The following is a 23724-nucleotide window of genomic DNA, read 5'->3' as shown; positions in this document are numbered from 1 at the left end:
CTCCCTGGAAATCCTGTGGGGCAGTTCTACTCTGCCCTACAGGGCTGCTATGAGTCAGCGTAATCCACTGGATGGCAATGGGTTTGGTTGGTTGCGGGGGGGGGGCCTCTGAGCACCCCAGAGTTTATCTATAGGTGTATAATTTTAAATTTTCAGTTAGATCCAAGTGTTCGAACATCCAAATGTTTTGTTTTTTTGTCCTTTTGTTACTTCTCACATTACTACTTTAGTTTTGCCTACACACACAAAATAGCGTTTCTAATGCCAGAGTTGTAGATTTTCTTCTTAAAAGTTTATTTCGATGTTAATGTTCCTATTTTACTTCACACTGTATTTGCCTAGTGTAGTTTTATCAATGCTTTTATTTTCAGTCTAAGGTAAAATTGCAACTCCAACGTTAGGGTTGTGGAGTTTGGTAGGCAACTAGGGCTTAGGGCTTCTCTGGGGACAACATTAACAGCCAGGTCCCCAGAAAAATTACTTGGAAGCACTGGTGCCATTATGGTTACTTGTCCTTCCTCTTCCCACCACCTTCCCCAACCCAGGGCCACAATTCCTTTCTACCTCACTTACCAATCCCAATTTAGAGAAAATTCCTTCCTCAGGTCTTACAGCATTTGCGTGGGACAATTCCCTATTTTCCAGTGGGGGAGGGGGGTTTCTTTTTTACATTTCTTGGTAACGGGGGAGGGGGAAGAGGTAATAAAAGTGTGTCACAAATATAACTTTGACTCTGCCTAGAGATGTAGGTTTAATGACATTAAAAAATGTTTATATTAATATAACTGTAAAAAGCAAGTTTTAAAATACGTATTCCACCATATTTAAATATTTAAACAAAAAAAGATTTTAACAACTTTGACAACATTTAGTTAATTTACATTTTCTTTATATCTTTTTGAGTATTCCAAAATTTCTGTAATGAACATGTATTATACTTCTTAAAAAAATTTATTATAAAGGAACCCATACACAGTAAAACATGAACTACTAACAATGGACAATTCAAAGGGGCAAAGGAGAACCAGTTAATGCTTTCAAGATATATTCTATTTGTCAGTAACTGAAGAAATACACATTAAAACAATAAACTATCCTTTTCTTTGAGTAGCAAATAATTTTTTTAAAAAAAGGACTACCAAAACTAATACAGATATAAAAACTAAACCCGTTGCTATGTCTTTGATTCTGACTCAGCAACTCTAAAGGACAGAGTAGAGCTGCCCCCAGAGTTTCTAAGGCTGTAAAATCTTTATTAAAGCAGCCTGTCAGATCTTTCTCCCACAGAGCAGCTGGTGGTTTCAGTTAGCAGCCAAATGCTTAACCACTGCACTACCAGGGTTCCAGTAACACAGCCATCGAGTTGGATCTGACTCATAGCAACCCTACAGGGCAGAGTAGAACTGCCTCATAAGCTTCTAAGGCTGTAAACTCTTTATGCAAGCAGACCACCACATCGTCCTACTGTGGAGTGGCTGGTGGGTTTGACCTGCAGACCTTTTGGTTAGCAACTAAAAGTTTTAACCACTGTGCAACCAGGGCTGCTGTAATATATAGACTTAAAAACAAAAACCCAGACCCACTGCCACTGAGTCCATTCTGACTCACAGCAACCCTACAGAACAGAGTAAAACTGCCCCATAGGGTTTCCAAGGAGTGACTGGTGGACTTAACTGATTTTTTGGTTAGCTAGCAGCCAAGCTATAGGCACTGATAAACTAAAATGTAAAATGGTTCCAGCATTCTGATAACCTTGCAATATTAAGAATTCACAGAAGGCATTCAGCATATACTCACGAACAGACTGATGTGACCACTTCCTGCCCCAAACGTGATAAAATAGGTTCCCTATTTCAGAGGGTATATTGTTCCTAAGACTAAACAAAATCCCCATCAAAACCCAAAAGATTTTTAACTAACAGAAGGAAGAAAGGCGAGAATAACCACTCACCATACACAGTTTGTTAAAAATTCAAGTTTAAGAAAGGAGAAAAGTTGTACAGGGAAGTTCCATAAATTCTTACTGTATTCACTTTTTTTTAATGCCTGTTTGTTTAAAAGGGATCTACTGGGACTAAAAGTTTTATTCAAGGTGAAGAAACATAGAGCCTCCTGTCAAATAATAACAGAAGATTAATTATCAGTCTGGGTAACAGAAGAATCAATGCATTCATTATAAAAAAGGGTATCAATACCTGACAGAATGCCCAAGCTTACAGAGTAGTAGGGTACTACAGGTGGGATATTTAAGGTATGGAACACTTACACATAAGGATATAATACCAAACTCTAATAAAATATGGGAAGACAAAAAACAGAATTAAGGAGTAGCCAGAAGCACAGGAAGATAAACAGGAAAGTCCTGTGCTAGGGAATGATGGGAGAGTGTGCTGAGACGAAGGGTGTGAGCAACAGAGCTAAATGATGACGAGTGGAAAAAGGGGGCGGGGGGGCACGTTTTATGCTAAGAAAAACTTGGGTGGGGAGGTGGGGTATGGCAGAAACCACCACAAGCAAAAACAAAAATACAAATGACAAACTGGGAAAAAATACTTGCAACACATCTATAATGTATAAATAACTTAAAGAAAAGACCAACAATCCAAAAGAAAAATTGCTAAAACATGACAGCAAGTCACAGAAAAAACCCGAAAGACTCTTCGACATCAAAAGATGCTCATCTTCACTCAAAATAATAATTTAAGAAATTCAAATTAGAAGTACAGTGAGGTACGTATCACAGATTGACAAAAATCATGAAGTTCAACAAAATACACTATTGGTGAGGCTGTAGACCAAAGTTTCTAAACCCTGGCACTACTGACATTTTGGCCTAAATAATTTTTTCGTGTGAGGGTTGTCTGAACATTGTGCAACATTAAGCAGCACTCCTGGCCTCTATCTAGCAGATGATAAGTAGTACACACCCTCCTCGAGTTGTGACAGTTAAAAATAGCTCCAGAAGTGGGCTGTCTCATTAGGAGGAGAGTAATTGGGAATACGTAGTAAGGTGTAAAAACCAAAAAAAAAAAAAAAAGTCAATGGCACCAGGTTTTTGGGTTAGTTAAGGTATATGTAAGTTTATAAGTGAGGGACTGACTTGATTTGTAAACTTTCCCTTCAAGTATAATAAGAATTGAAAAAAAAAAAAAAAGCTCCAGATACTGCACTGTTGGGGGGACTGCAAAATAATACAATTCTTGCAGAGAAGAAAATGGCAATGGCTTGCAAAAACACATATGCATGTAACATTTGACTCAGCAATACCATTTCAAGGACTTCCTACCACAGATACACTGGCAAAAATATAAATGTACAAGGCTATTCATTTCAGCACTATTTGTAGTAGTACAAGAATGGGGGGCGGAACCCCAAATGTTCATCAACAGCAGCTAGCTGAATATACTTTGGTACTATGGAAGTGAAAAACAGGCAGACAGAAAAAAAGAAAAGTACACAGAAAGACACTGTTAGTATAAAAAATGAAAGTTCAGGTAGCCACACACACACACACACACACACACAATTATTTGCTTACAATTAGAAAAAGGATAGTTAACACCCCAAGCCCCAATACAAAACACAGGAGATGGGGAACAGAAGAAGGAATAGCAAGAGACAAGCTTTTCTGAATATACCTTCCTTTGTAGATTTAACTCCAAAACTTTATACATTTTACATAATTATCAAAATGTAAAAGGCAACTCCTAAAAGGCAAAAGGAAACAAACCTGCATATACAGATGATGGCATAACCGAAGAGGAAACATTTCAAAGTATACCAATTTGTGTATCTGTAGTGGGAAGTATCCTAAGTATGAAAACAACCCAGTATGCAGTGCCATCAAGTCGAATCCGAAACAACTACATAAAAATTTTAAACTTTGTATTTTAAACTGTGTGTACTGTTGGATAAAGCAAAAAAACAATTATGTTGGAGCTTTATAGGGCACCAAGGTTTTTTGTGTAGAGGAAAAAAAGACAGATGTGAAAGTCCTACCAAAACGAACCAAAAACCCCTCTACAGCCATAGCATAGATTCCAACTCATAGCAACCCTATAGCACACAGAACTGCCTCTTGGGTTCTGGTTAGCAGCCAAGCACTCTAACCATTGTGACACCAGGGTTTCTCCAAAAAAAAAAAAAAAGTGTTGTAGTCCCGACTATATTTCAATCTAAAAAAACTTTCTTCCGGCTCTGTACACTGAAAAGGCTAAAATGACTCATCGAGTAGTAATGAACATTCCTAGCATTTAGTTTTCGGCTTCTAAAAACCAGCCCCCACTATAAAGAACCAAGGCTCCTGAAGAAATCTCTGATTTCATGTCTAGGATAGAAAATTCAAGTTAAATCAAATATATGGTATACCAAACGCAAGAAACTGATCAAGACTATGAAGTACAGTTAAAAGGACACAGGAATCAATCTGAAGAAGCATCTGGTGGCCAAAAATCAAGACAATTTGAACATCATTAAGAAAAGTTAAAACCCACTATTTATTTGAAGAGGAGCCCTGGTGGTACAGTGGTTTTAAGTGCTTGGCTGCTTACCAGAAGGTCAGCAGCTTGAATCCACCAGCAGCTCCGCAGAATAAAGATGTGGCAGTTTGCTGCTGTAAAGGCTGACAACCTTGGAAACCTTATGGGGCAGGTTCTCTGTTCTACAGAATAGCTATGAGTCAGAATCCACGGACAGCAATGGGTTTTTTTTTTTTTTGGAGGGACCAACTTATTTTTTATTGTCAAATAAGGGAAAAGGACCAAACATTTATCTTGCTTTTCTTATATACAAATTACACCTCAGCATGACAAATTACTGATAAGGAGAGGCGTTACTTTATAAAAATGTCCTAGCTAAAAACAAAGAACCCTTAATGAAACACTGGGTCGACACAGTGATCGTCAACGACTAGTAACATCACAGCATCATATGCCTCCTCCAGATGGAGGTCTACAACATTACCTTTTACTTTTTTTTTCTGCCCATCTCCCTTCCCAAGTCAAAACTGAATCTCAGCAAACCCCTAGTTCTAATTACTCATCTATAGGAAATACAGGGGCAGAGGAACATGTTAATTGATACCACAGAAACGTAATCTGCACAACTGAAGAATAAATGACCTGGTTTCTTCAACAAAACAAGTTGCAATGAAAAAGAAGACAGAGACAGATAGAAGACAGCAGAGAGAAACTGGTGATTAAGACTTAAGAGATATCAACCAATTGCAATATATGAACACCACCTGGATCATGATTTACACGAACCGCAAAAAGAAAAAAAAGCACTTATGGAACAATTAGAAAACTTTGAACCTTAACTGGATACTTGACATTAAGAAACTATTTCTTTGACAACGACTTTTTTTTTTTTTTTTAAGTATTTTAGAAATACACATTGAAATATTGAGACGACTGATAGGATGCCTGGGATCTGCTTCAACATAATCTGGTGGGAAGGGAGTAGTGAGGAATCAAGATTGCCCATGTTGAAAAGTATTGCAGTTGGATGATGGGAACACAGGGATTCATAATAAAGAATCACAGTAAAAAAAAACCTTAAAGTCTCCTTTGCACTTAGAAACATGTAGGTCACGTAAACTCCACTTGTGGAGTTTAAGGCTAACTCCAAAAGGAGTGGCATGAAGGATTTGACTGGACTGGGGAGGCTGAGATGGGCTTGTAATATGAACTTCCTCCAAATTCATTCATTCATCATTCAACCAAGAAATGTTGAAGTACCTGTTACAGTCCAGAAACTATTCCATTAGGGAACCAAAGTAAACTGAACTAAAAACAGACAAAAACCCCTGTCCTCATGAATTTACATTCTAACATGAGAATGGGGGGGGTGGGGGGGGGGCAAATTAAAACAGGGTTTCTCAACCTTGGCACTACTGACATTTTGGGCTGGATAATTCTTTGTTGCAGGGGGAGCTATTCTGTGCATTATAGGATTTTGAGCATCATCCCTGGCCTCTATCTACTAGCCCCTCTACCAGCAGCCCCCTCTAGTTATAACAACCAAAATGTCTCTAGACACTGACAAATGTCCCTAACAAGTAAAATCGCCTCTAGTTGTGAACAATCAGGTTAGACAGTTCTAAGTGCTATGGAGAAAAATGAAGCGATGAAAGGGAGAGGACGGCAATGACCTTGCAATTTTAAACAGGATGGCTGGAAGACCTTATTGAGACGATACTAAATGTCCCATGGATAATCAGGGAAGAGCACTCCAGGCACCAGAAAAAGTACAAAAGTCTTGATGCAGAAAATTAACTGAAGTATTTGCAAGAACAGGTAGAACCAAAGAATTGAAAGACAGATTAGGAAAGAGTATTTTATGGGAAAGAAAAGGCCCGAGCCTGTTAAAACGTTAATGAGAAAGTAAGGTACTGCTTCTGCCAGGCGAAGTAAGCTTCTATTAGATCGACCCTTTTGCAAACAGAAATTCTAGGGCGGAGCCGAAGGGAAACAACTATAGGAAGGCACTGAAGAGTGAACGAAAGCAAGGAGATTCTGGAGGAGAGTTGATATAGGGAAGCAGGGAACAGCAAGGGTGGAATTTCTGCTGATTAAACCTTTTAGCCTGAGGGAAGGCTATGAGTGCCAGCTGAATTCTTTCTAGCCTGAAGAACCAGGGGATGGGGGGGTGGAAACCAAAGCTGCTAAATGTAAGAGCGTATCCTAGAAGAGCCAGAAACTCCGCCCAAATCTCTGGCTAACTCCTGAACCATGCATGTGGTTCAAGGGCAGACTCCGATGCCATCTAACATAGGATCATAGAACTGAAATGAGTTGGATTTGAGCTGACAGTGTTTGCAGTTTGAGCCCAACCAAATTAACTGCTTGATAAAATTGACAACAAAATCGATCTTTTTGGAAGAATATAACATTTTTCAGAGTTGCCACAATGTAATATTCACAATGCCCAGGATACAGTCCAAAACTACTTGACATACAAAGAGAAAAATATGATTCAATCTCAAAATATGATCAACAGCGACCAATTCTGAGATGACCCTGATGCCAGAATTAGTCATCAAGGATTTTAAAGCAGCTATTATAACTATACGGAAACCCTGGTGGCGTAGTGGTTAAGTGCTACTGCTGCTAACCTAAAGGTCAGCAGTTGGAATCCGCCAGGCGCTCCTTGGAAACTCTACGGGGCAGTTCTACCCTGCCCTATAGGGTCGCTATGAGTCGGAATCGACTCGACAGCTGTGGGCTTGGCTTTTTTTTTTTAATCATTGTAACTATGTGGAAACCTTGCTGGCGTAGTGGTTAAGTGCTATGGCTGCTAACCAAAAGGTCAGCAGTTGGAATCCGCCAGGCGCTCCTTGGGAACTCTACGGGGCAGTTCTACTCTACCCTATAGGGTTGTTACGACTCGACGGCAGCGGGTTTTCTAGGTTATTACAACTATGCTCAATGACATAAATGAAATTCACATTCACCATGAACACACGCTTGCATGAATGCAAAGATACGAAATGCCAGCAGATAAATAATATAAAAAAAACAGCATGCTGGCAATTCTAGGGACAAAAAGACTATCTGAAATAAAAAAAATTCACTGCATAGTATAAAGAAAGTGACAGAGAAAAGTCAGTGAATTTGGAGACTGTTGCTGGGTGCTGTTGAGTCAGATTTTGACTCAAAGTGACCCCATATGACACAGCAGAACTGTCCCAAAGGTTCTTCTAGGCTGTAACCTTTAGCGAAGCAGATTGCCAGGTCTTTCTTCCACGGAGCTGACTGAATGAGTCTGAACCACCAACACTTTGGTTAGCAGCCTTTGCACCATTATGGCTCCTTAAAACGAAACAAACACATTGCCATGGAGTCGATTTCAACTAGTGCTGACCCTAGAGATCGGAGTAGAACTGCCCCTGCCCCACAAGGTTTCCAAGGAGTGGCTGATGGATTCAAACTGCTGACCTTTCGGTTGGCAGCTGAGCTCTTAACCACTGGACCACCAGGGGTTCCTCAGATTAACAGATTTCATTTAGCTGAAAGACCAGGACATAGAAAAAAGAAAAAAGGAGACCCTCAGGGACCTGTGGGATAAGAGCAAATGGTTTAACATACTTTGTAACATATGAGTCCTGGAAGAAGAGGACAAAACAAAAAAATACTTGAAGAAACAATAACCAAGCCTTCCCAAATTCAGTGAAAGACATAAATTTATGGACTCAAGAAATCTCAGGAACCTCAAGCACAATAAAAACAAAGAAACCCATGCCCAATCACATAGTCAAACTGCTGAAAATCATGGATAAAGGAAAAAAAAAATCTTGAAAGGAGCCTGAGAAAGCAGCACATTACATTTAAGGGGAAAATAATTCAAATACAGCTTGACTTATCAGAAACAACGGAAGTAAGACAACTACAGAACAAAACCTTTCAACTGCTGAATGGGGAAGAAAAAACAAAAACCTGGAAACCCAGAAATTCTGTATTTAATGAAAACATTCTTCAAGAAAGAAGGTGAAATCGAAATAATCTTGGATAAAATTAAAGAATTTGCCACCAGCAGACCTACACTCTAATAGAAAGGAAGCGGTTAAAAGACAGGTTGTAAGAGGTGAAGCAAACTCCAAGGACATCAAATATTTGAAAGACTATTTGCAACATCCTTTTCATAGTAAGCATCTTAAAGGTCATCTTGTTCAAACCCGTCATTTTATAGATGAGCAAACCAATGTAATTAAAGACTTTAAAATTCTATAATTATTCAGGATTTAAAACTCTAAAATCCTGTAGTCATATAATCATTACTAGAAAATCTCCTGACTTCTTAGCCAAAATAAAACAAGGAAATAAAACACGTATTTTTACTTTTATAAATAAGCCAGAATACAAAAATTCAGTGAAAATTCTGACTATTAAAACTGATTATCAGTATCATTCCTAAACCTTTTATAAAAAATCTCATGTTATCTACAGGATTTAAATTACATGAATCTTTTAATGTCAACAATCCCTCTATTTTTTGTAAAAACCCAAACTTTTTTTTTTTTAAATTAAATGGGAAATATTTACTTTTTAAAACTACAATCAGAGAGAGGTTGCTAAATATTCACATAATTAAGCCAATCATGGTATCAAAAACACTGGACTATTATTCCACTGAGTGAAATACTTTGGTTTAAAACTTGGCTACTAACCAAAATGTCGGCAGTTCAAATCCACCAGCTACTCCTTGGAAACCCCACAGGGTGGTTCTACTCTGCCTTAAGAGTCACTAAAAGTCAGAATCATCGACTCGATGGCAATGGGTTTAGTTTGGTTATAAAAGGAAGTGCCAAGACAGCAGAAATAGAGTCCAAAATGTCACTAGTTTTTATACTTAATAAAAATGTCTAATATTTTTAGGGGTCCATGGAACCAAATAGGTTCTGAAAAATCTAGTGTTATGACTGAATAAATAAAATCATAAGACAAACAGATTAAAAGAATTTCTCCAACCCATAAAATAGGTACATAATGAGAATGAATTTCAAATTTTCAGAAACTTATCCCAGTACTCCCAGAAAACAAAATGTCGTATCTGTACGTACTGGGTTAGCATAACCTTAGAATACATACATGTTGAGTACTTACCCCAACAGCTGGGACTTCTTCACTCTTTACTTCATTTATTCGAACCAAATAGTTAACAAAGTCTCTGGCAGCATTGCTCTGTGCGTCTTTTTTATTGGTGGAATTGCCCATGCCAGTATAATTATACCCTTCCACTCGAACCTTCAACAGCCAAGAAAAAAAAGTCTTAAGAGACTGACCTGGGTAACTCTGGGATTTTAAAAATTCATAATTTAACCATCTATTAAGGGACAGCATACAGCTAACTGCTGGAAATACAATCTATAATTACACTAATACATCTAAGAAAATTCATGAGCTACCTTATAAAAAACTTGAACCATGCTGTCCCTTAATAAACTAAACCAAAAATATTTATTTGGCTCAAATATTCTCTTCTCACATGACAGAACATTCCACACTAAAATCTGATTTTGTCACAACTAAGAATAAGTTCTCCATTTGTCTATATTTCAAACCAGGGCTTCAAACCAGTTGTGTTCTAGTTTGAACGCTGGCTGAGAATTTTCATTTCTAACAAGTTCCCAGGCAATGCTAATACTGCTGGTTAGGAGCCAATTCTGAGAACCACTAGTAGAGCAGTGGATCTTACAATTTATTATACGTAAGAATCACCTGGAAATCTAGTTAAAATGTAGATTCTGATTCCGTATATCTGGGGTGGAAGCCCCGTTTCATACATTTTGACATAAAACAGTCAAGAACTGCTCCTACTTTCTGCCAGTTAATAAACCAACAGCTGATCCAACTTTTTCTAATCTGCACTACTGGTACTAAGGAAGCTGAGGAGGAAAGGGGCTGTAATTAGAATTAATCTACTCGTCATAATGAATTATAATAAAGAACTACTCTTCCCCAACCTGCAACACATTAACATTTCCAAACAAAAAACATTCTTCTTTTAATTCCCACATGTTCCTCATAAATTACACAGATATATTCTTTAGTACCTCGCACATGAATTTCTGCCTGTTTTTGTTTCCCACTGCTCTAATTTCATAGGATGGGGTCATCTTCTTTTTGCCACACCAGGCATACAGAAAATTTTTGACGTCACCCATGATTCAAGTGTCTTCTTCAGACCTAAAAAAGTTATTTACAAACAGCATTATTTACAATACTAAAAACAGAAAATAACAAACAACTGAAAATTCAAACTAAGTACAGAATAATCTGTCATGAAACTATTTAAATTGCCCATGAGGAAATTTTAATGACATTAACTGGAAAGTTTATGAGACGCTACAAGACATAAACTTTGTAATTTTAACTACATAAAAAGTATATATGCATAAATCAAGACTGAAAAGAAACACTTCAAAATGGCTACCTTTGGGTGACTGACTTTTTTGTATCTTTAAAAAAAAAAAAAAATACCTCTATGGAATGTTCTACTTTCTACAACAATCACCTTATGTATTTTAACTCAATTTTCATTACGAATGATAGCTAGGGTAGACACTATTATATAAATACCATAATTGCTTTTAAACAGAGAAAATAACTAGGGCTTAGAAAAGTCAAGCAACTTTTCCAAGACACCCACTGTGGCGTCCTAAACGCAAACCCAAACTACTATATTTAAGAAATCAATCATATCGTATATAAAACAAACGGCTTGCTACCATTCTGATATGACTGCTAACAGATTACCTTCAAGGGTGTAAGATACACATATGTGTATGTGTACATGTATATAAAGTCCAAATACAGTCAGTATTCAGTAAATGTTTACATGCCTCCGAAGTGTCCCTCATGTCCACTCTTAGCTCTAAAATTGCCTCATCACTTCAATCCTTCTGAAGCCCAATGTTCAAAGTGCTCCCACGTAACTCACTTCTGTTCCTAAGATACTTGTACCAAATATCAAAATTAAAAAAAAAAAAAAAATTGCTTAACGCATTAGAGAGATAACTGAACGAATCCTTTTTCATACTCTAACAATGGAAACAATGTAAGGAACACTATCAGGGAGCAGTCGACCTTTTAATTTTCCCTTTGCCAAGTGCATAAATGCTTGCTATTACTTATAAATTGCTAAATATCCTCTGGTTGCCTCTCATTACTTTGTTTAAAAAAAAAAAAAAAAAGTCTGTTGTCTGAATGTAAGGGGGCAGAGTACCAAATGTGTCCTTCAGGCCTTGTTACTTGATGATGAAGTTTTCCTGAATTGTATCAAGACATTGGAACAAGCATCATACTTGCTGGCACTCCCCCTGCACCCCAGATTATTGGCACCTGAATCTGAATTACAAGCAAGATATGAGTCTGTATTTAGAACCAGAGAAAATATCCTATGATTTGTTTGCTGTGAGGAGAAATCTCTACTACCAGTGTTAAACTAAACCTCTGTCTTCTGTTCATGCTTGGTACATCTGTTAACACCTAAATCTAATGTAATCAAACCAGACCTTGGTGTAAGGTTAGATTTATTCTGTGGCCACAGGGTAATCCTGATCAGTCATTTGGTGAAGGGCCACCCTACTCGAAAAGCTGAATATACCTAGCTGTACATTCCACCCGAGATTAATTTAAAAAACAAGCCCTCAGGGTGGCTCGGTATCATGAAATAGAAGGACTACACTACCAAATTCCTTTCTTCCTAGATAGTCTCATCTAACCCCAAGATATTCAATACCAACTATATGCTAATGATGCCCAAATATGTACCGAAAGCTCAGTCCAAAACCATAATTCATCCAACTGCAGTATTAACATACTCATTTGAATGCTTACTTTGCAACCCAAGAGGAAAAACCGAATTTTAAATTTCCTCCCCAAACTTGTCTCTATCTTTCCTTCCCATTTCCATAACGGCACCATCATCCACCTCTTTCATCACAATCTAGGAGTCATCCACTCCTCAGGAGTATCCACAGCAACCCCTTTGAAAGCCCTTACTATGTGCCACAGTATCTTAGAGGATCATCTTCATGAATTTATATAATCCTACAGAACTGCTACTGCTACGAGTCGGAATCGACTCAAGGGCAATGTTTTTTTTAAAAAACAGCTCTAGAACCTTGGTGGCACGGTGGTTAAGAGCTCGGCTGCTAACCAAAAGGTCGGCAGTTCAAATTCACCAGGTGCTCTTTGGAAACGCTATGGGGCAGTTCTTCGGGTCTCTAAGCGTCGGAATCGACTTCCCAATGGGATTTTTTTTTTAATCATTATTCCCCTTTTACAGGCGAAGACACTAACACAAAGGATAACTTACCCTAGAAAACACAACTAGTAATTGGAGCAGCCAGAATACCAAGCAAGGTTGGCAGTCTGACTCCAGATGTGCCATCTGCCACCGTTATGCAATTCTGCCTCCAAAATGTCTCCAACCCATTCGCTTCTCTCCATCTTTCCCTGCCAGCACGATTGCACACCCAGAGTACTGCAATAGAGTCTTAAAATGGCTTCCTTTTCCAGTGTTGCTAAAATCTATTCTTAAATCCTTCTCGCCACACTCCAGTTACGTGGCCTTTCTTTTTTCAGCCCCTTTCCAATTTCTGGCTTTACGGCTAACTAATCCCTTCTGCAGCTCTGCTTTGCCTCCGCATCTCGATGACGCATTCTCGGCCTTCAGTTATCAGCTCAAAAGTCCACTTCGTCCGAGACCCATTTCCCTGCCACACTATCTCAAGCAGCTCTCTGCCTTTACACTCTGATTACTATTTTTTACAAAAGCCTGCAAATACTCATTTTTGTATCGCCTGCCCCTCCCCGCAACCTCTCGAGGGAAAGGCAAGGATTCTAACTTGCTTACTGCTCCATGAGAGTGCCTGTAGGATAGCAACGAATATTTGCGGCACGAATGAATGGCGCTAGGCCTTGCCTGGGGTCTCCGCCGGCTAAGAAGTAGACAAGTCACCCCCCTCTCCCTTAGCGGCACAGCGCCACCACCGGCGTTCGAAGGCTGATGGAGGAAGCGGGGGTTGCGCGTTAGAGGCTGAAGGGAGAGCTGGGCGGAGGACTAGCGGCCCACAGCGCGGCCTCGAACTGCGCAAGCGCGCCTCAGCGAGCAGCGCACACAATCCGCAATCCGGGGACTCGCAGGGCCGTTCGTCCCTTCCCCCACCCGCCGCCGCCACCCGCGCTACGCAACAAAGCCAGGCTGCAGTGCCGCAGGGCCTCTGGGCCAGCCGCCCCGCAGAGTGGAAAGGATGGGAAGTGTATCTTCTCCTTACCAGTCTTCGCCTTCTGGTGCCCGAGAGCACAGCGCGCTTAGGGCTGCCCGTAACTCCGGCCTTCCACAGAGACGCCTGCAGAGCGCACCCCAACCAGCATGGAGACGGCGGCGAAATGGCTCCGACCGTCGCGAGAGGGGCGGGGTTAGTGCACGCACGCATGCGCAGAGGGCGAGCGTGGGGGCGGGACGCCCGGGTGGGGGCGGGGCGGGACGCCCGGGTGGGGGCGGGGCGGGACGCCCGGGTGGGGGCGGGGCGGGACGCCCGGGTGGGGGCGGGGCGGGACGCCCGGGTGGGGGCGGGGCGGGCCTGCTGCAGCCTCGCGCGGCGTTCATCTTACCGCCTGGGAGCTTGCTGCGCTTAGGGCGCCATTGCATAGCTGCTAGTTTTAATGCTTTTGAATATTTTAGGGAGGGGACGGCGGGAGGTGTTTAGCTTTTTAATGCAACAAGATGTTTCCCAGTTTATGTGATAAGGGCCTCTGGTGAGAGAGACGCCCTTCTTAGACAGAACTGGAAATTTTAGTGTTTATTTCATTGGACTGTAGTGATTAAATAAGAAGACAAAGGACGAGGCTTAACTCAGTACCTGGCACATACGTATAAAAAATAGGGGCTCAATAAATGGTAATGAAAGTTACTAGTGATTCAGATACTCTGAATGTGAACATCCCCTGAGAAGGAAATAAGCTCTATGAAAGCTGGGACCTTCATTCATACGACCCAAATGAATAAAACCAACACGGCTTAAATTGAATATCCTCTTGTCTTTACAGTCGTTAGAATAATTTATATCCTTAACTACATAAAACCCAAACCAACCCACTGCCATCAGTAGATTCTGACTCATAGCGACACTATAGGGCAGAGTAGAAATGCCCCAAGGGATTTCCAAGATTTTAAATCTTTACGGAAGCCAACTGCCTGCCCCATCTTTCTCCCGCTGAGCGGCCAGCAGGTGGGTTCAAACCATCGACCTTTTTGGTTAGCAGCCAACTGCTTTAACCACTTCACCACCAGGGCTCCTCTTGACTAGATACAAAAAAAAAAAAAAAAAAAGGCCCATTGCTGTGGAGTGGATTCCATTCACAGAGACCCTATAGGACAGGGTAGAACTGCCCCATAAAGTTTCCAAAGAGCAGCTGTGGATTCAAATTGCCAACCTTTTGGCTAACAGCCAAGACTCTTAACCATTACACCACTCATGAAGGCAACAATACAAAGTATTTTTTTTTTTTTTTGCTGGGGTTGTTCTGGAGACTACAGACCAATCAATAATACGAGAGCATCATACCTATCCATCCTTATTTTTCACCTCTTTCATGACATTTTTTCTCTTAACCCTTCTAGTTTATAGTGATCAATTCCTTCTTTAAAACTCTCTTGCACTTACAATCAGAACAATACAGTTTAGCATTTATTCATCCTTTTATTTTCCTTATGTGAATTGAGAATCAAATCATTGAAAGACCTTAATCTTTTCTTTCTTTTGTATCCTTCAGCGTGCTTAAGCTGCAGGTGTTATTGATACTTATTTATGCTCTTAATAAGGAATCAACAAGCATAGATGGATTGCAAGTGTTTTGTAGTAGATAATGAACACAGCAAAAGTGCCAACATATTTCATTAAGTGCAAATAAAATTTTCAGAAGTGGATCTTTAACTTTCAGGGATTAAGGAGAATTTTGTTATTGACTTGGTTCTTAGTTTAGGCTTTGCACCTGAGACCCAGAGCTCCCCAGGGACTGGATCCCATAACTGGCATTACCATTGTAGGTTGCCCTGGCAACTGGCACCTTCTAAGATCTTCATTTGCAGATGAAACCTGAAAGCACTCAACTGGCCCAGAAGTCCAGAGAGTGGCTGGATTTACACTTAGATGTTCTATCTAGGAGACTGCAGAGATTAGCAAAGCAGGGTAGGAATTTTTTTTTTTTTTTAGCTTATAAGAAAATAAGTAACGTTCTTGCTACCTAAGAGTTTGGAACTGAGGCCACAGGTCAAATAATGAGAGGTCTGTTTCAACTGGACCACTTAACATTTCACATTTACCTTTCTGGCTAGAAATAAGTTTAGAAACATTGACTTCATTCCTAAGTTTGGTAGATGCAAGGCGTAGTTTATCCCTTGCACTAACAATTCAGTGTTTGGTCCTGGTTCCAAAGAGGCCTGAGGCCAGTGAGTGGAGGCTGATCAAACCAAGAGGAACTGCTTGAGGACCTGATGCTGACTAAACCTCAGGAGGCATGAACAAGCAATTTTCAGAAGAGGAAAACCAAAAGGTTACCAAGTGTACTCAAGGTGGTCAAAAACATCAGTAACAATAAAAATGCAACTAAAACAATATCACAACCTGCCCATTAAAAACTAAAATTAGAAAAGTGAACAACGTCAAGTGTTGGTGGTGACATGGGGACTGTTCTGCACATAGAGCTTTCAACTATACACAGGCCAAGCTGAAGGAACTCACTCAATAATTCATTTCGTTAATCCTGGACCATCTAGTTTTTTTTTATTGAAGTATAATTTAGACACAGCTGATAAGTGGTGGCGCTGGGCCTTACATTCCCTCAGCCTGGATCTAAGGCCATACTTACAACCATGAAGCAATTCTACCTCCCATACAACCATTTTATACTGTTTGCCACCTTGTACCATACTGAAGCTGATTCTTTGTATCAGGAGGTCCCTGGGTTTATATCTTAAGGATAACATTGGCTAAGAGGTATTGTTAAAGACACATAGTAAGTGGACATAAGGTTTTGAGATTCTTGATGTAAAATAGTCTGGTGTCACTCAGTTAAGCTCCAAATTCTGGCTCTGCCACAGACCATATGTAACTCCACTCAAGATATTTAACCTCTCTTTGTCATGGTTACCTCATTTTAAAAATGGAAAGATGCTATATCGTTATCACTTCTAAAACCTCAAAAACATTTTTGTATCTCTGGAATTAGATGGCATGTTATGCTTTGTCAGTGTTTTTTCCTTTCTTAGAGGTATGTAAAATAACGGTGTTTTACAATCAATAGCATCTTAGATTTGATGAAATATCAGTACTACACCATAAAGTAATTCTTCTTGTTGTGTGCCATTGAGTTGACTCCAGCTCATAGCCACCCTATAGGTTTCAGGAGAACTGCCCCATTGAGTTTCTCTCACTGAGCCACAGGTAGGTTTGAACCACCAACTTTTTGGTTAGCAGCCAAGAGCTCAACCATTGTGCTACAAGGGCTCCTTATAAAGTAATTATAACAAATGAATATTTTACACCCTCACATATACCAAAAAAACCAAACCCATTGCCATCGAGTTGATTCTGACTCTCAGGGACCCTACAGGGCAGAGGAGAACTGTCCCATAGGGTTTCCAAGGAGCTGCTGGTGGATTTGTACTACCAACCTTTTAGTTAGCAGCTGTAACTCTTAACCACTGTGCCACCAGGCACTTTCACATATGTGATAAATATTAGTCTTTACACCTTACACATGTGATATTCTTTTATACATGTTAAATATTTAATCAAAAATACTTTAAAAGGTGGGAAAGCTTATTCAAGGATACATGGGCAAGCCTCTGCTTTCTCCCCAAGGATGAAGATGTAGCTCTGATGATGTTGAGTTGGTTGAAGAATCAATATAGCCTTATATTTTTAAATATTCCATTAAAACACATAAATTTTTAGGGCAAGTCCTTTGTTTTTTTAATGTTTTTTTTGTTGAGAATATACACAGCAAAGCATATACCAATTCAACAGTTTCTACATGTACAATTCAGTGACATTGATTACATTCTTTGAGTTGCACAACCATTCTTACCCTCCTTTTCTGAGTGGTTCCTCCCCCATTAACCTAAAATTACTACTCCCTAAATTTCCTAATCTTTTGAGCAGTTGTTGTCAATTTAATCCCATAGAGGTCTTAAAAGAACAGAATGGTCAAGGCAGACATCCTTCACTAGTTAAGCTAAACTATTGTTTGGTTTTAAGACTTCAGTGGTTATTTTTGGTTTAAGGTTTAAAGATTATCTCAGGGTAACAGTTTCAGGGGTTCATCCAGCCTTTATGGCTCCAGAAAGACTAGATTCCATGAAAATTTTAAATTCTGTTCTGCATTTCCTCCCTTTTGATCAGGATTTTTCTATAGAATCTTTGAACAAAACATTCAGTAATGGTAGCTGGGCACCATCTAGTTCTTCTGGTCTCATGGCAAAGGAGGCAGTTGTTCATGAAAACAATTGGTCACACTTTCCATTTCTTCCTCCTATTCCTGAACTTCCATCTTCCTCTGTTGCTCTAGGCAAATAGAGACCAATTGTACCTTGGATGGCAGCCACTTGTAAACTTTTAAGACCCCAGGCATACTCAACGAACTAGGAAGTAGAACAGAAGCATTAAACAAGGAACCGTATTACTGTGACGGAAAAATCACATTGATTAAGACTACGGCTGCACAGGCAATTAATGTAATTGCTGTCAATAAGCTATACACCTGTAAAAAGCTGAATTGGCAAAAACTATGTGATAGATATGTTTCCAACAACAGCATCAAAAGGAGCAATTGCTGAGGCTGCTTATGTACAACCAAAACCTCATGGAATCTGGTTTCTTGGTTTGAAGGTGTAAGGTCATGGTTAAGGGCTATGGTTGCTAACCAAAAGGTCAGCAGTTCGAATCCACCAGACACTCCTTGGAAACGGCATTGGGCAGTTCTACTCTGTCCTATGTGTACTGGAAACCCTGGTGGCATAGTGGTTAAGTGCTATGGCTGCTAACCAAAGGGTCAGTGGTTCAAATCCGCCAGGCGCTCCTTGGAAACTCTATGGGGCAGTTCTACTCTGTCCTGTAGGGTTGCTATGAGTCGGAATCGACTCGACGGCACTAGGTTAGGTTAGGTACTCTGTCCTATGGGTCACTATGAGTTGGTATCGACTTGATGGTGATGGGTTTGGTTTTTTTGGTTTATAGGGTTCCTGTGTGGTGCAGTGGTTAAGAAGTCGGCTGCTAACCAAAGGGCTGTTAGTTCTAATCCATCAGCTGCTCCTTGGAAACCCTATGGGGCAGTTCTACTCTGTCCTATAGGTTTGCTATGAGTTGGAATTGACTTGATAGCAACGGGTTTGGTTTTTTTTTTATAGGGTTGCTATGAGTCAGAATCAACTGCAACAGCACACCACACCAACATCCAGTCTTTTAATTACTTAAGCTTTTTGTTTTCGTGTCTTCTCTGAGTAATTGCTCTGCTCGTGGCAGAGGAAAAGTATTTGAAATTCTTATCAGTTTTGCTTTTTATTTTTTCTCTCTTCAGATTGAAAACTTTTTCAAAATAAGAATTTGAAGTTATTAGTAAACATCAAATATTTTTGCTAATCCTCTCTTTAATTGGTCAGCTAACTGAGGGTTGCCATAGTTCTATCTCCCTCACCTCTCTTTTTATCCAGGAATGTCATGTGCTGTTTCCTTGTGTTTTTTTCTTCTGGACTCAGCTATCTGAACTAGAAGCTAAACCACAGTGGTTTATGTGAGTGTATATTCTAGTTTCATTAATTTTTAAAAAATTTCTTTATAGCTGTTAAATTTCTTAAAGTAGTGAGATTTCTGTTACAGCCTTTGGTTCACATCACATCATCTTTGATGTGATACCCTTACTTAATGACACTAAAGCCAAATTAATTTTTCAATAGAAATAAATTTCTTGGGTATTCACTAAGCACAGAACTCTATTTTTCTATTTTTGTTCTTGTAAAGTCAGTGCTTAGAGGACTTGTAAGATGGTTAATGAGATCCTGTAAACATGAGGAGAAGTATGGTGATTTAAAAAATGATCAGAGCTGAGTTTAGCTCTTAGATTTTTCTTTTAATGTCTAATTCCTTAGAAATGAATAATTATTATATAGCAGTAGGCTAGTAATATGATATAGCAGTAGGCTACTACAATCATGAGTAAAAATTTGGAGTATCATGAACTTATTGTTGTCTCTGAATTTTCTAATTGTTTTTCATGTTAAAACTATGCTAACATAACGGTATGTGAAATATTTCATTCAACAAAATACTAAAAACTGGTTTTTAACCTCTATTTGTTTCAGGGATCTGATTACCAGTCCAGTGGGGATGTTTGGAGGAACACAATGATTTCAGGGAATGATTTTTGGGAAAAACTGTGACATCACAATGTGAAGGCAGGTGATCTAGAGATGGACTGAGCAGCCAAACTTCCTGATATGTAATTATGTATAATTCAGTCATATAACTTGGCATGAAAGTTAATGCACCTTTCTAAATGCAACAGCTCAGTTTCCCTAGATTCTGAATATTTATTAAAATGAAAGTACATTATAATGCTTTAAAATCAGAAAACTTTAAAAAAGGATTAAGAAGTAGAAATCAAGATAATGAGAACTCTCAAAGGCACATAAAATTAATCAATTACAGTTTTGCTCTTGATTCCATTTCATCCATGGAAGTAGAAATTTCTCCATCAAAAATTCTGTGAATTGTTGAATGATTTAGGGTTCATAACTGCTTTTGGAGTTTTTGCCCCTTTCACAAAACTTATTGTGGGCTCCTATTTGATAAGTACTTGTTGATTGAATGACACAGGGTTTAATTTAGTAGGAGAGAATTTAGTTCATCTAAAAAATCCCTGAGAAATGAGTATGTATACTATTCAAGGCAGATTATGTCTCAATGTATATACCATGATTTGATACAGAGAGACTAGCTACAGGCTTCCAAGTTTCTATCCTTTAAACCCGTGAAAGGAAGGAAATCTAGGCTCTTCAGTTTAGCTTCAGCATTATCAGTAAACTCCCTGGAAGCTTTCTGCAGTGGAAGTCGGGGTGGGCCCATTGGAATCCCAGAGACAAGAGTCATGATGGCTTTGGTCTGCGACACTCCAAAACCTAGACAGGAAAAATAAATGAGGAAACGTCTGAATTAGGCATATACTGTTGTTAATTGAATGACACAGGACTTCATTTGCTAGGACAGAATTTAGTTTGAGCTCATCTAAAAAGTCCCTGAGAAATGTGCTACTTAAGGTGGTTTATGACTCAGTGCTGCTGTCTTAGTGCTGGTGTTGTAAAGCTGGTGCAGGAATGCAACATGAAGCCTTCTATCTATGCATGGTGGGGAGCTGGAATTAAACTCTCCATGGAAAACTGGGAGCCAGACTTCTATGGAAAACAACAGAAAAAAACCCAAGTCCACTGATCTCAGAATGGGAATACAAAGAGACTTAACTTCTGCCAGGGCTGTGAGTGGAACAAGATCTTATGAAGGCAATTCCAGGCCTATCCCACATGTGAATGCTATATCCAAATTTGCATTATGCATTTGATATAGGAATCAGATTAAGAAATGAACCGAAAAACTGGTTCTGAACTGGTGGAAGTGTAGTGTCTCGGCACAGGCATAAGTAAAGCCACTTGACAGGACACATCACAATCTGGGGCACAATGGATTCCCCAGAAAACAGCAGTCACTGAAGATGAGCTCAGAGCTAAAACTTATGAAATACATGAGGAAAAAGAAGTAGCATGAGAGCCAGCAAAGAAATGACAAAGTTTACATCTTGAAAATAGATGATAAAAATTATGAAAGACTTCAGAGATAAAAGAATAAAAGCCATAGACTAAAAGAAGGGCATATGAATAAGGGACAGGTAGATTTGAAAAAGAACAACACAAAATACTGGAAGTGAAAAATATCGGGTCAGCAAAATTAAACAGTAGAAAATGGCTGAAGAATTAGCAAATTTGAAGGTACATGTAAGGAAATAACCCAGAATGCAGCAGAGAGGAAAAGTGTGTTATAAAGAATTTGACTGGCCTTTCTCCCTGATTCCTGGAAGGTAACCTCTAAAACCTGTGTAAAAAAGAATTTGTCTAGTATTTGTCCTGGCTCCTGAAGGGCTTAAACCAAAACCAAACCCATTACCATCCAGTCAATTCTGACTCATAGTGACCCTATAGAACATTGTAGAATTGTCCCACAGGGTTTCCAATGCTGTAATCTTTATAGAAGCAGACTGCCATATTCTTTCTCCCATGAAGATGCTGGTGGGTTTGAACTGCCAACTTTTACCTAACTACTGCACCACCAGGGGCTCCTTACCTGAAGGGCTTAGTAACTTCTAAACCCTTTGAATTTCCCAAGGGACTGGACTATCTTTGGTGGTGTGCCTGACAGTTTATGCTAAAGGAAGTGACTCAAGGTGGGCCCTTGATACTTTATGCTAACGAGATGACTCAGGATGGGGGTGGACCACACCAGAAAAACTAACTAGGTAATTAAAGGTTTAGAGCTTTGAACCAGGTGATATTAGCCAGGTAATATCAGATAGGGGGCTGGAGATTGAGTTCGATCACATGGCTAATGATTCAATCAATCACAATGAAACCTGCATAATGACGTCTCAACACAAACTCTGCACACCAAGGTTTGTGTGTGCTTCCCTGACTGACCATATTCTGTGTACATTTATATCCTGGGAGGTTGACACACCCCTGGGGACATGGAAGCTTCATGTATGGGATCCTCCCCGACCTTGCCTTATGTGTCTCTCCCTTTGACTGGTTCCGATTTGTATCCTTTTGCTGTAATAAACTGTCATCCTAAGTATAGTGTTTTCAGCACATCCGGTGAGTTGTTACAGCAAATTATAGAACCTGAGGGGATAATGGGACCTCCTGAATTTGAAGCCAGCTGGTCAGAAGTAAGGGTGGCCCTGGGAACCCTCACACTTCTGGCTGGTATCTGAAGTGAGGGTAGTCGTCTAGAGGACTGTGGCCTTGATTGTGAAGTCTGGCCTAACTCCAGGGAGTTGGCTGTAAGAAGTCATTTGCATTGTAGAATATATATATAAGTTAAGATACAGATTTGAGAAGATCCACCATGTTTTATAGGCTTTCAGAATGAGACTTAAGTGAATGTGGTGAATTATCAATACTCACAGATGCAGTAAAATATGAATATTTACACATAATAGTAGAGAATTTTTCAGAGCTGAAGATAAAGGCCTTCAGATTGAAGGAGAGGAAAAAGCAAATGCACTCTATTTAAAGAACACTAGTAAAAATTACTCATCATAATCCCCACCCCAATCTTTTAAAGTATCTGTGATTTGATTTTTTTAGTTAGCTATTTTTGGCTTTGAGGTATAAAACAGAACTTTCTTATGCTAGAAGTTAACTTATTTACAGTAACAACTGAACACTGGGAATACTAGCATGATTAAAGTAAATAGAATGTAGTTCGTTCATGAAAAATGGACACTTTTAGGCTTATTATGAAGAGGAATAGGCAGCTGCCTTCATGATAAGACTACTAGTTAAGTCTCCCCTTTTGACTAAACCATGAAAACCCCAACCCCCAAGGAAGTCTCACTGAAATAAGCACTTTAAAAAACTGTCTTCAAGAGTCCCTTTTTAAAATGCAAATAATCTGGCACTCCGGCATGAAAGAAAAAGTCTTTTAAACTAATATTCGGAGCAATATGTCACAGAACTGTTATAGTACCACTGCTGGCATGCAAGATAATCTTATGTGGTATACGGATGAACTTTTGTTTTAAAATTTTAATAGCTCAATATCTTTTTTAAAAAATAATATTTTATTTTGTTTTCAGTAAAGGTAGACAGAGCAGTTTAGGTTTCCACTCAACAATTTCTACATAAGTTGTTTGGTGACATTGATTTTATTCTTCACAATGTGTGAACACTCTTATTATTTCCATTTTGGTTGCTCTGTTTCATTAATCTAGTTTCCCTGTCCCCTTACATTTTCATTTTTAAAGTTAATTGTTGACCACTTGGTCTCATATAGGTGATTTTTTTTTTTTTTAATGCACACTCTTATTCTTTACAATTTTTTTTTTAAATTAATTTTTATTGTGCTTTAAGTGAAAGTTTACAAATCAGGTCAGTCTCTCATACAAAAATTTA

The 23724-nt window shown here is 39.2% G+C and overlaps 2 protein-coding genes across 6 annotated transcripts in view; both read right to left on the bottom strand.

The window, feature by feature from the left end:
* The window catches only part of DHX9 (DExH-box helicase 9), a 59924-nt gene extending 46014 nt beyond the window's left edge, over positions 1 to 13910 (bottom strand). Inside the window, exons 1-3 of the mRNA XM_049868057.1 lie at positions 13781 to 13910; positions 10553 to 10685; positions 9603 to 9743 (exon numbers count right to left, since the gene is read on the bottom strand). Of these exons, the coding sequence (XP_049724014.1) occupies positions 9603 to 9743; positions 10553 to 10663 (252 nt within the window). The 5' untranslated portion in view covers positions 10664 to 10685; positions 13781 to 13910. The remainder of the gene's footprint in view (positions 1 to 9602; positions 9744 to 10552; positions 10686 to 13780) is intronic.
* Positions 13911 to 17316: 3406 nt separating this feature from the next.
* Positions 17317 to 23724, bottom strand: part of NPL (N-acetylneuraminate pyruvate lyase) — a 63971-nt gene continuing 57563 nt past the window's right edge. For all 5 annotated transcript variants that reach the window (XM_049868284.1, XM_049868280.1, XM_049868281.1 and 2 more), the window contains exon 12: positions 17317 to 20682. In XM_049868284.1, the coding sequence (XP_049724241.1) occupies positions 20498 to 20682 (185 nt within the window). In that variant the 3' untranslated portion in view covers positions 17317 to 20497. The remainder of the gene's footprint in view (positions 20683 to 23724) is intronic.

The sequence above is a fragment of the Elephas maximus genome, chromosome 24, assembly GCF_024166365.1.
Source record: "Elephas maximus indicus isolate mEleMax1 chromosome 24, mEleMax1 primary haplotype, whole genome shotgun sequence".
NCBI lineage: Eukaryota > Metazoa > Chordata > Mammalia > Proboscidea > Elephantidae > Elephas > Elephas maximus.
This window is presented reverse-complemented; position numbering and strand designations above follow the sequence as displayed.